This window comes from Neoarius graeffei, chromosome 7, assembly GCF_027579695.1.
Source record: "Neoarius graeffei isolate fNeoGra1 chromosome 7, fNeoGra1.pri, whole genome shotgun sequence".
In the NCBI taxonomy this organism is placed as follows: Eukaryota; Metazoa; Chordata; class Actinopteri; order Siluriformes; family Ariidae; genus Neoarius; species Neoarius graeffei.
Genome location: NC_083575.1, coordinates 100809212 through 100821659, shown reverse-complemented (window position 1 = coordinate 100821659; position 12448 = coordinate 100809212). Strand labels below are relative to the sequence as shown.

The 12448-nt window shown below is 43.8% G+C and overlaps 1 protein-coding gene across 12 annotated transcripts in view; it reads right to left on the bottom strand.

Annotated features, from left to right (window-relative positions):
• LOC132889818 (zinc finger protein ZFP2-like) overlaps positions 1-12448 on the bottom strand; it is a 101776-nt gene that overhangs the window by 30664 nt on the left and 58664 nt on the right. For 9 of the 12 annotated variants that reach the window (XM_060926675.1, XM_060926673.1, XM_060926676.1 and 6 more), the window contains 2 exons: positions 10826-10988; positions 6346-6614 (listed from right to left, as the gene is read on the bottom strand). In XM_060926675.1, coding sequence (XP_060782658.1) covers positions 6346-6614; positions 10826-10976 — 420 coding nt within the window. In that variant the 5' untranslated portion in view covers positions 10977-10988. Of the gene's footprint in view, positions 1-6345; positions 6615-10058; positions 10344-10825; positions 10989-12448 lie in introns of those variants that run through there. The other 3 variants (XM_060926682.1, XM_060926681.1, XM_060926683.1) reach the window with 3 other exon arrangements.

Here is a 12448-nt window from a genome sequence, read left to right as displayed (position 1 = left end):
TCATGACTTTGGTTTGGACCTTCCAAAGTCAATGACCAGCTCCTTGGTCTTTGAGGTGTTGAGCTGCAGATGGTTCCTGTTGCACCAAATGGCAAAGTCCCTCACCAGGCTCCTATACTCCTCCTCTCTGTCGTCCCTGATACACCCCACGATGGCTGTGTCATCGGCAAACTTCTGAATGTGACACAGCTTCGAGTTGTAGCAGAAGTCCGCGGTGTACAGGGTGAAGAGAAGAGGGGCCTGCACCGTGCCCTGGGGTGCTCCGCTGCTGCTAATATCACAGTGTCAGACGTGATGTCCTTCAGCCTGACGTACTGTGGCCTGTCGGTGAGGTAGCTGGAGATCCAGGTGACCAGGCTGGGGTCCGCTCACATCCTGTTCAGCTTGTCCTGAAACATAAGGGGCTGGATGGTGTTGAAGGCACTCGAGAAGTCCAAGAAGAGGATCCTCACTATGCCATTTCCCATATCCAGATGCGAGTGGGCTCGGTGTAGCAGGCAGAGGATGGCGTCTTCCACACCAATACCTGCCTGGTACGCAAACTGCAGACAGGTCCTGGGCATGTTGCACCTTGGGTCTGAGGAGGCTGAGGAAGAGCTGCTCAAACGTCTTCATCAGATGTGAAGTGACTGCTACCGGTCGGAAGTCGTTCAGCTCGCTGGGCTGGTTCTTCTTGGGAACTGGAACGATGCATGATGTCTTCCAGAGGGTGGGCACTCTCTCCAGCTGCAAGCTGAGGTTGAAGATGCGTTGGAGCGGTTCACCCACTTCAGCAGCACAGGTCTTCAGTAGTCGTGGACACACCTTGTCCGGGCTTGCTGCTTTCCTGGGGTGAAGCTTCCTCAGCTGACCTCTGACCTGGTCTGCAGTGATGCATGGAGGAGTCTGTGTTGAGGTGGGGGAGGAGGGGACTGCTGCGATGACTGGGGGGAGGTGTGTTGAGGGAAGAAGGAGAGATGGCTGCAGTGAGAGTGAGGGTGGGGGGGGCATGGGGTGGTTGAACTGGTTGAAGAAGTCATTCAGCTTGTTCACCCTCCACACTGTCCCCTCAACGACTCTGGTCTTTGTATTGTGGCCTGTGATGGTTTTCACACCTTCCCAGACGACCTTCATGCTGTTCTCCTTCAGTTTCTGCTCCACCTTTCTCCTGTAGCTGTCCTTAGCTTCCCTCATGCAGCATTTCACCTCCTGCTGTGCTGCTTTCATCGCCTCCCTATCCCTGCTCCTGAAGGCGGCCTTCTTCCTGTTGAGGACAACTTTGACTTCCTGTGTTACCCATGGCTTGTTATTAGGGTAACACCATACAGTCTTAGTGGGGGAGACCGCGTCTGCACAGAAGTTGAGGTAATCCGTCAGACAGTGTGTCAGCCCCTCTATATCCTCACAGTGTGGGCTAAGCAGCACATCCCAGTCCGTGATGTCCTAGCAGTCCCTGAGGGCATCTTCCATTTCAGAGGACCACCTCCTGATGGAGATAGTTGTTGCAGGCTGCCTTTGAACCAGGAGGGTGTACTTTGGCTGTAGAAGAACCAGATTGTGGTCAGACTTCCCTAGTGGGGGGAGGGGTGTGACTCTGTATGCATCCCTCACATTAGCATACAGCAAGTCAATTGTCCTGTTGTTCCTTGTTGGACAGTCCACAACCTGGTAAAAAGCAGCCAAAGTAGAGTCCAAAGTAGCATGATTAAAGTCCCCAGAAATGATCATAAACACCTCAGGGTGCTGTGTCTGCAGCCTTGCTGTGACAGAGTGAATCCTCTCACATGCAGCGGCTGTGTCTGCCCTCGGAGGGATGTAAACACAGATGGTGATCACATGACTGAACTCCCTCGGCAGATAATATGGCCGCAGGCTAACAGCTAGCAGCTCCAAGTCCGGGCAACATAAAACTGTCTTTACGGAGATATGTCCCGGGTTACACCAGCGGTTGTTAACATAAATTATGAGTCCCCCACCTTTGCTTTTCCCGCATGTGTTAGTGTGTCAGCTCTCAGAGCGGTGAATCCCCACAGGTCCACGTTAGCATCCGGTACGAGGTGCGTTAGCCATGTCTCAGTAAAGATAAATAAGCTGCTCTCCTGATAAATCTGCTGGTTGTTCAGAGCGGAAAGCTCGTCGACTTTATTCAGCAACGAGTTCACATTCCTCATGATAACGGAGGGAATGGATGGTTTGCAGCGCTGCCGGTTGTCCGCTAGCCTAGCCTTTAGCTTAGCTCTAGCTTTGCAGCCCCTGGGTCTCCTCCTCAGCTCCGCCGGGATGGAGTGTCGTATCCCAGCTTGTCCCATTGTTTTCAGGGCCAGCAGCTCCTCTCTCGAATAAGTAAGAAAACTGGCTCCTGGTTGTGTGTTAAAGTTAAAAATATCCATGTTATATTAGTAAAACACACTATGTCTTCGTAAGAAGAGCAAAAAAGTAAAAAAGGTGGAAAAAAGAGGTTTAAAGAGCTAAAAACTACAGAGCTACTGGAGAGGCAGCCGTCTCACACAGCGCCCATATATATCAAGCGAATCAAGCGAATGTGCTGGCGTGCGTTCCACTTCCTCAATCCATCAATATCGGGGAGATCTAAAGAAACCTACAGCTTTGGCACGAAGGGAACAGCGCCTCAAGTACCAGAATTAGCTGAGTTTGAAGACTGAATGGCGGAGCTCATCCAGAACATCGAGTTTAGATCCTTGTCTCCCTCCGAGTTCCAAAAGTGCTCGTCAAAGCACATCGATACCATCAACTCAGACACACGCGTGTATGTCTCTGCTGACAAAACCACCAACTTTTACAGGCTACCGCCGGATGATTACAAGGCGCTCATAAAAAAAGTCTATCGAAAAGGAATACAAGAAGGCACCTGGAAATCTTGAACAGCAAATTAACACTAAGGCAAAATCTATTGCCAACCGTCTTGAATTAGATGATCGTATTGAATCTCTAGCACATAAAGATGCTTTTATTACCCTAAAGGATCATAAAGAAAATTTTGTTAATAATCCGACATGCCGTCTTATAAACCCCACTAAATCAGAATTAGGCATAATTAGTAAAAAGATCCTGGATAGAATAAATACAGATATAATTAGTAAAACAGGCATCCTCCAATGGAAAAACACAAGGGCCATGCTAGATTGGTTTAATGCCATTCCAAATAAGAACACTTGTTATTTTATTGCCTTTGACATTGTGAATTTTTATCCGTCTATCTCACGAGAGCTCCTAATTAAGGCATTTGACTTTGTGGCTGTGTATACCAACATAAGCGCCGAAGACAAAGAAATAATCTTGCATGCCAAACAATCGTTGTTGTTCAGCAATAACAACGCTTGGATAAAGAGAGACTCCCAAGACTGTTTCGAAGTCACAATGGGGTCGTACGACGCGGCAGAAATGTGTGAGCTCGTGGGAATGTTCCTTCTACACCAACTTCTTCCCAGTGCTCGTGGGCATGTGGGTCTGTATAGAGATGATGACCTTGGCGCTTTTCATGATACGCCACAGCGCATTGAGCGAATAAAGAAGGAAATAGGTAAAGTATTCACTAACAACGGCCTGAAAATAACAATAGATGCAAACAAAAAAGTGGTTAATTTTCTGGATGTGACTTTAGATCTTAATAAGCAAATCATATGAGCCCTACGCTAAACTTAACAACATTCCATTGTATGTACACAAGGAGAGTAACCCTCCCCCCCCACACACCATTACCAAGAACATTCCAGTAGGGGTAAATAAACGCCTCAACAAAATATCTTCGTCTGCCGAATGTTTCGACAGAGCGGTGCAACAATACCAACATGCCCTTGATAGCAGTGGCTATGGGCACCGCCTATGCTTTGATGCGGCCAACGCCCAAAGACTCCGCGCCAGACAAAACCGGGGCCGTAAGATAACGTGGTTTAACCCCCCCTTACAACAAACAGGTTAAAACAAATGTGGGGAGAAAATTCCTCGCAACAATTAAGGATTGCTTTAGACGTGGGCACCCCTTGGCCAGGATTTTCAACAAGAACACCCTCAAGTTGAGTTATTCCTGTATGCCAAGTCTGGCCGCCAAAATCAATGCACACAACAAGAAAATACTGATGGAAACACTGGAGCTGCCCAAGATGTGTAACTGCTGCAATAAGACGATCTGTCCCCTCGACGGTGCATGCCTTACAAAGAATGTTATTTACCAAGCCACCGTTGAGAGTGAGCGCGGTAAGGAAACCTATATTGGGCTTACAGGGGATACATTCAAGTCACACTACAATAATCACACTGCGTCATTCCGTCACGTGGGCAAGCGTCAAGTGACAGAGCTGAGTAAACATATATGGACTTTAAAGGAATCCGGAGAAAACTACACACTGACATGGGACATTATAGCATGCGCCCCGGCATATAATAATAGCACTAAGCGCTGTAACTTGTGCCTCGCAGAAAAATATTATATTGTATGCAAACCACATCTAGGCACGTTAAACAAGCGCAATGAATTAGCCAGTGCATGCCGGCATGCTAGTAGGTTTATTTTAGCAAACACCTCGAGTATAAATGCAGCCATGTATTGACATTCTTGCCGCACCTGATGAGAGAGCAAGTCGCTCTCGAAACAGGCTTGTCGTGCGCAATAAAATTATGCATACAAATCGAAGTATTTTCTCTATTTTTGTTATATATATATATATATGCCTCATACCATCACAGATGCTGGATTTTGAACTGTGCATTGATAAGCCAGATGGTCTCTCTCCTCTTTAGCCTGGAGGACGTGGTGTCCATGATTTCTGAAAATAATTTCTACTTTTGATTCATCAGACCTCGGGACAATTTTCTACTTCACTTCAGTTCAGTTCATCAAAGAGCTCAGGCCCAGAGAAGGTGGTGGTGTTTCTGGATATTGTTTATATCTGGTTTTAATTTGCATTTGTGGCTGCAGTAATGAATTGCTTCTGAGCCCATATAGTGATTTCCACTACAGACACGTCTGCTTTTAATTTAGTGTCGTCTGAGGGCCTGAACATCACAGGCATCCAATGTCAGTTTTCAGCCTTGTCTCTTGCATACAGAGATTTCTCCAGATTCTCTGAATCTTTTAATTATATTATGGATCATAGATGATGTGATCCCCAAATTCTTTGCAGTTTTACATTTAAGAAATGTTATTCTTAAATTGTTGCACTGTTTGCCCATGCAGTCTTTCACAGAGCAGTGAACCCCCCCGCATCTTTACTTCTGAGAGACTCCGCCTCTCTGAGATGCTCTTTTTATACCCAATCATGTTACTGACCTGTTGCCAATTAACCAAACTAGGGTTTGTTTGTGTGGGGATTTTTTTTTAGCATTACAACTTTTCCAGTCTTTTGTTTCTCCTGTCCCAACTTTTCAGAAACATGTTGCTGTCATCAAATTCAAAATGAGCATCTCATCTCATCTCATTATCTCTAGCCGCTTTATCCTGTTCTACAGGGTCGCAGGCAAGCTGGAGCCTATCCCAGCTGACTACGGGCGAAAGGCCGGGGTACACCCTGGACAAGTCGCCAGGTCATCACAGGGCTGACACATAGACACAGACAACCATTCACACTCACATTCACACCTACGGTCAATTTAGAGTCACCAGTTAACCTAACCTGCATGTCTTTGGACTGTGGGGGAAACCGGAGCACCCGGAGGAAACCCACGCGGACACGGGGAGAACATGCAAACTCCGCACAGAAAGGCCCTCGCCGGCCACGGGGCTTGAACCCAGGACCTTCTTGCTGTGAGGCGACAGCGCTAACCACTACACCACCGTGCCGCCCAAAATGAGCATATACTTTAAAAAAAAAAAATCAGTTTCAACATTTCTCTAAATTGACCGTAGGTGTGAATGTGAGTGTGAATGGTTGTCTGTGTCTATGTGTCAGCCCTGTGATGACCTGGCGACTTGTCCAGGGTGTACCCCGCTTTTCGCCCGTAGTCAGCTGGGATAGGCTCCAGCTTGCCTGCGACCCTGTAGAAGGATAAAGCGGCTAGAGATAATGAGATGAGATGAGTTTCAACATTTGATATGCTGTCTTCGTACTACTTTCATTGAAATATAGGGTTTCCATGATTTGCAAATCTTCACATTTTGTTTTTATTTATGTTTTACACAGTGTCCTAACTTTTTTGGAATTGGGGTTGTATTAACAGGTGAATTTCCACTACACTGGCTAAAATAATCCATGTAGGATCGCACTGCGATCAAACTTGTGATTTACACCACTACTCCACACATCATTGACAAGAATAAATTAATATTAATTGGAGCTACCTTCATCTAGTAGTAACATTTTGTTACTTAAAAACATACAATATTTACAATAAATTTATGACAAACTCAACCCAGGAGTCTCCACTATTCTTGGCTTCCTCTTGATTTACCAGCTCTCCCTGGTAGGGTCCGAAGTGTGCACCTACTGGAACAGTTTCCCCCTTATTAAACACTCCCAGGTCTGCGTCAGGAATATTGGACTTCTGGATTTCTAGCCCCGGAGGAAGAGTTTGTCTGGCTCGGTCAGGTACTCCCATAGGAACAGGAGTATCTGGGATGAAGAGGGGCAGTCCATGAACCTCACATTTGTTGAGGAAGAAGGATTTGCAAACTTCACAGTCTGGGAGTAGAGAAAAGACAATAGGAAGCAATGAGGCCCAAATGTGTGTGTACATTAAGACCATATACAGTACATTAGTACTGTACTAATTAGTAATGTACTGTAATGTATATAGTACATTAGTACTTTCTTAGGATAAAGAAAGCTTGCCAGAAAGGTTCACGGAGCATCTGGATGGAGAGCAAGTCTCAACAGGACCGAGATCTCACAAGACACAATGAGGTAACATGAGTATGATTTTTTTTTTTTTTACTTCCTTGTGGGAGTAAACAAGTGGTCAGTTATGAAGCTTGCAGGGCAAAATAAAATAATGTTCATTAACATGAGTGTGGCACTGTATGATGCATTTACAGCATTCTTAGGACCTGCCTGGTAAGGGTCACAGTTGTTTCAAATTCAGCTACTTGTTTGCTTATCCTTTGAGAAACAGAATTTCCCAAATTTATGAAAATCACATGCAGGTACAAACAAAAATGACTGTACACAGACACCCCCCCCCCCAAAAAAAAAAAAACACAAAACAAGATTTTATATTATATATATATATTTTTTTTTTGGGAGGGGGGGAATTATTTATTTATTTTAATCCCACACATCTCCATTTGAGCTTGCTAACAATTGTGGCATTTCTAGATATAGCCATTTTTCCCCAAATGGCATACATCTAGGACTCATAATTAATTAAAAAAAATGTAAAAACTAAAGAAAAGAAAAAATCACACCTAGCCGCAATTTGAGCATCACCAATTTGCTTCACCCTTTGATGCAAAACATATGCACACCCCTTCTAATGCACAACATGGGTCAAAAATGACCCGCATTCATTTTCCAGGTTATTTCATGCTGACTGAGTTTTTCTTTGCCCTATCCTTTGAAATCAATTTATTTTATGATTGAATATTCCAAGTATTCTTTAAATATCTTGCTTTTAATTACCACAAATCATTAATTTAATTTTTTCTTTCCTACTTTATGAACAAAAATACTTTTTATATTACTACACATGGGTCATCCAAGTGTGATTTAAAATTCTCATCTCATCTCATTATCTCTAGCCGCTTTATCCTTCTACAGGGTTGCAGGCAAGCTGGAGCCTATCCCAGCTGACCACGGGCAAAAGTAGGGGTACACCCTGGACAAGTCGCCAGGTCATCACAGGGCTGACACAGACAACCATTCACACTCACATTCACACCGACGGTCAATTTAGAGTCACCAGTTAACCTAACCTTTGGACTGTGGGGGAAACCGGAGCACCCGGAGGAAACCCACGCGGACACAGGGAGAACATGCAAACTCCACACAGAAAGGCCCTCGCCGGCCCCGGGGCTTGAACCCGGACCTTCTTGCTGTGAGGTGACAGCGCTAACCACTACACCACCGTGCCGCCTTGATTTAAAATTAAATGTCTTAATACTATAATAATTTGTTTCAAGTAATTACTTTAGCAGTGAATGGGGCCAGTTATTTATTTATTAACTATGTAGTTAGCTAAGCCAACTACAATAAAATTAGCTAACTAAAGTAGAATATGTCAACAGCTAGGTAGCTAATAGTAATTACTTGTAACTTTCTGACAAGTAATCTACTCACTCTCAAGGTAACCTAAACAATCCATTTTTTTCTAAGGTAATGTTAGAACAATTGAAAAACATTACTTACATGTATTAGATGGGCAAAGGGCGCTGTGCTGAGCTGTGAAATGTCTGACACAAGCACAATTCACAGTTCCCACCAAACGCTGGAGTAAATGCATGTGGGTCGGTTCTGACCCATGTGTGTAAACTTGATGTAGAATTACAAAAGCTGTGCTTGTTCATAACTTAAGAACGGAAAAATAAAAATGATGATTTGTGCTAAACAAAAACAAGATATTTACTGCATATTTGGAAAAGTAAATGACAAAATGAATTTATTTCAAAAGTATATCATAGAAACACTCAGCCATACATGAAATAACCTGGAAAATGAATGCAGGTCATTTTTGACCCATGTTGTGCATTAGAAGGGTAGTGATACAAAAAGGGTTTTTATTCAAAAAGTAAGAAAGGAAAAAATAAAATAAGGATGTATGATGATCAAAAACAAGTTAATTGGGGAATACTGAATGATGGAATTAATTTATTGCAAAGATATAGAAGATAAAAACTCAGCCGGGTCACTTTTGACCCATGTTTTGCATCAAAGGGTTAAAAAGAAAACAGGTGGACCCAAAGAAAACCCACACTGACGGGGGGGGGGGGGGGGGGGGGGGGGGCTTGCAAAACTTCATACGGACAGCAACCTGAGCTTAGAATCGAATCCAGGACCCTGGAGCTCTGCCACTGTGATGCCCCTAAATCCATATACAGATATTTGAACACTTGTCCATCACACCCATATGTGCTTATTGAACATCCCATTCCAAAGGCATACTCCATCCCCTATTAAAATCACAGCCAATGGAGTTCTTCTGCGAGCTCATGCATGTGGGGAAAATGGCACATAGCACTTTCCTCTGGGTGTGTTTTGCTGTCCTGTGACAGCATGAGCTGCATTTGGAAAAGAGGAGATTGATTGCTTCACATTGAGATGGCTCAGGCATGTCTTATGTCTGGACCAACAGCGGATCCCCAAAGTTGCCCTAATGTGGACACCCCCTGGAAGGCGGAAGCCTGGAAGACCTAAGACCACTTGGAGAAGAATCATCACCTCTGAGCTATCCGAGTTAAATCTATCATGGGGCGAGGCACAACATCTTGCTAAAGACCATCAAAAGCAGAGGCGCTTGTTATTGGCCTTATGCCCCACTCGGGGCGAAGAGGATTAAAGTAAGTAAGTAAGATGGCTTCACATGTCTTGGAAGAAACATGTGTTAATCTTCACTCAAATGGTTAGAGAGACCTGGCTGGTGGGTGGATACTAGCAGATGACCACATTGGGGAAAAAATGGGTGGAAGAAAAAGCAAACAAACAAACCCTTTATCATCTAATGTGGTGAAGACATCAGAACACTGATAGAGATGTTTGTTTGGCATGCTTGAAACTGGTATGGGCTGGCCTGATTGCTACTTGTGTTTGAAACTGGGACAGGCAGGCTGTCCTGATTGCTGCTCATTTTGGTTTGTTAAATCCTCGAGATGTATCTTCACTTGCACATTCTGCTCTCTACTTAATGAAGATGTTGACCAGTAATGTAGTTCTTCTTTTAATAAGACTGTGATCCTGACAGGTGATGTAATGGTACATAATGTCTCTCTTCTTTCATACAGTAGTGTAGTCTAAATCAGTGATGTAATGCTTCCTTACCCATTTCCATTACCCTGTCATGCACAGATAACTTAGCTTCATCCAAATCATATAGCTACAACACACTCTTGAATGTGAATATATACTCATGTTTGTCCTACAATAAACTGAGAAACATCTGTGTGTGTGTGTGTGTGTGTGTCAGTAACTGCTTACTCCCGGATCGATCGGCGAGGCAGAATCTCTTAGGCGGCAGAGGTCTACAGTCCTAGATCTTATTGTGTCAATTCAACCTCCTTCGGTATAGACAGATCAAAACCTAACACACACGTTTATTTAGCATTTATGGAAGGAGACCCAGGGATCAGTCAGTAAGTTTCCCAACATGGGAGAGTCTTCAGGACAGAGGAGTTTGTGCTTTCTGGTTTCTCAGTCACACAACCAGATTTTTTTTTGTCTTGGAACAAACCACAGGAGTGGCTGGAGAGAATGGCAGACATTCTGAAACATTAAATGTAAATAGAAACAAATAAAACATGCAACATTTCATTCATTAACAAATTAAAAATTATAATCGCTGGTAAATCACTGTGGTATGAGGGGAATAATACACCTTAGGCCGTGCTGTTATATGAAAATAAATCAGCCGACATAGATTTTTATATAACAGCATGACCCATCATGTATTATTCCACTTTTTTTGTTCAAGTAAACATCTGTTTATAATGACTAATATGTTTTAAGGAAAAAAAAATTAGTTTCTCTCACTCTTTGCTACCATATTAGACTCTCTATAGACAAAGTTCACACTTTATCAATAAAAAGATCAAGCTCAATTTAATTTAGTCAATTTCTTGACTAAATAATCTGAGATGGAGACTACACCTCAAATGTACTGTATTGCACTTTTAGTGCACTAGATAGTATGTAGGGTAGAATAAACAGTGAGTGTTACTGAGAACCAGAGTGGCCTGATGTCTTACAGAGGTAGTCTTTATTGTCAGGATCTTCCACTTTAATAGAGAGACCTTCAAGTGGGTTGTCAAGGTTGTCTCCATGGTTGTAGATGTTCAGCTCCAGCGTCTCCTCTTTCTTCACACAGACTTCTGACGCTTCAGATGTCTCCGTTTTCATGTCGTCACACAGCTAAAGATCAAAACAACGAGTTATTCAGCAAAAAAAAAAAAAAAAAACATCAACACTGTTTATAAATCTATTTATAAGGATTGTGTGGTAGTGGGGACGTGATCGAGTGTCCGCTGTGGACGGCGAGGAGTTGGGTAGAACCGGCAGGGAACACGTGAAGACTTGCACCTGTGTTTGATTACTGGCAATTTACTTGTGTGCCTTGTGTTCTTTCAGAGAAGCCAGTAATCAAAGAGAAAGAGCTGAGCTACCCAGCGCCATGTGTGTGCAAAGTAGAGAGAAAAATAAAGTCACTGAAAAGTGATCTCTAAATTAAAAATAAAGCACACCAAGTTGTCAAGCCCGTCTCCCAGTTCCTCATTCCCCAAGCTGCAAGAGTGCTACAATCTCATCTCATTATCTCTAGCCGCTTTATCCTGTTCTATGGAGCACCTGCATGTGACATCACAGCCGATCCAGATTGTGACAGACGCCATCTTGTCGGTCAAACGCCATATTCCGCCTTCTACTTCTGCTTTTACTTCTACCTTTTCTTCTGGAAAACCCTACTATATACAATTCTACTACAACGGCTGCGGCTACAAGCTCTCCCTACCTGTGCACGTTTTTTATGTTTTTTTGTGTGTATTTTTGCGTGTTGTTCGTCTGTACCGGACTTCAATATCCACTACAACCGTATAGACTTACTGGACATTGGTTTCCAGCAGAAAATGACGGTTTGTAGCGATTTCCATCAGATGCACAACATTCCGGACGAGATAGCGAGACCAGCGGGGTCTCCGTGGATTGTTATCGGAAGCAAAGCGAAGGAGGCGGCGCCGGGAGCCGAAGCAAAAGCGAGGCTGCAGAGCCGGCCTGTTGACTAAGCTCAGAAAACAGCCACTCAAACCTCCACTGCCAAGCCTCTATCTCTCCAACGCCAGATCCATGTAAACAAGACGGACGATTTGGAATTACAGCTGGAATTACCTTATTCTATTCTATAATCGGCTGGTCAGTGCTATACTCAATACTTAAGTGACTTACCCATCCAATGAGGATTCTTGTTTACAAGATGCCACATCTGAGTCGCTGACAAATCCTGAATTTCTGTAAAGATAACTGTCCAGAGATTTATAGGCACTCAGTGCTTCACCACTGAACAGCGAGGGAAAGTTAATGAGGTAATTACACACGTCCGGGTATTCCACTGGCAGTTCAAAATCCGGTTGTGAAAACTCCGTCCGGTAAGCCATAAGGGTCACTAATCTGTAGCTCGTTTATTTTAGACATATATCTAGTTATCTGTTCATTAGAAAAATGAGCCGTGTAGTCTGTCGGTTGAAATTGATCCATTCTGTACACGAGTGCAGCAGTATTCAGCGGTGTTTTTGACCGACAAGATGGCGGTTGTGTACTTTCCGGTCACGTGACTGCAAGATCTCTATAGGGTCGCAGGCAAGCTGGAGCCTATCCCAGCT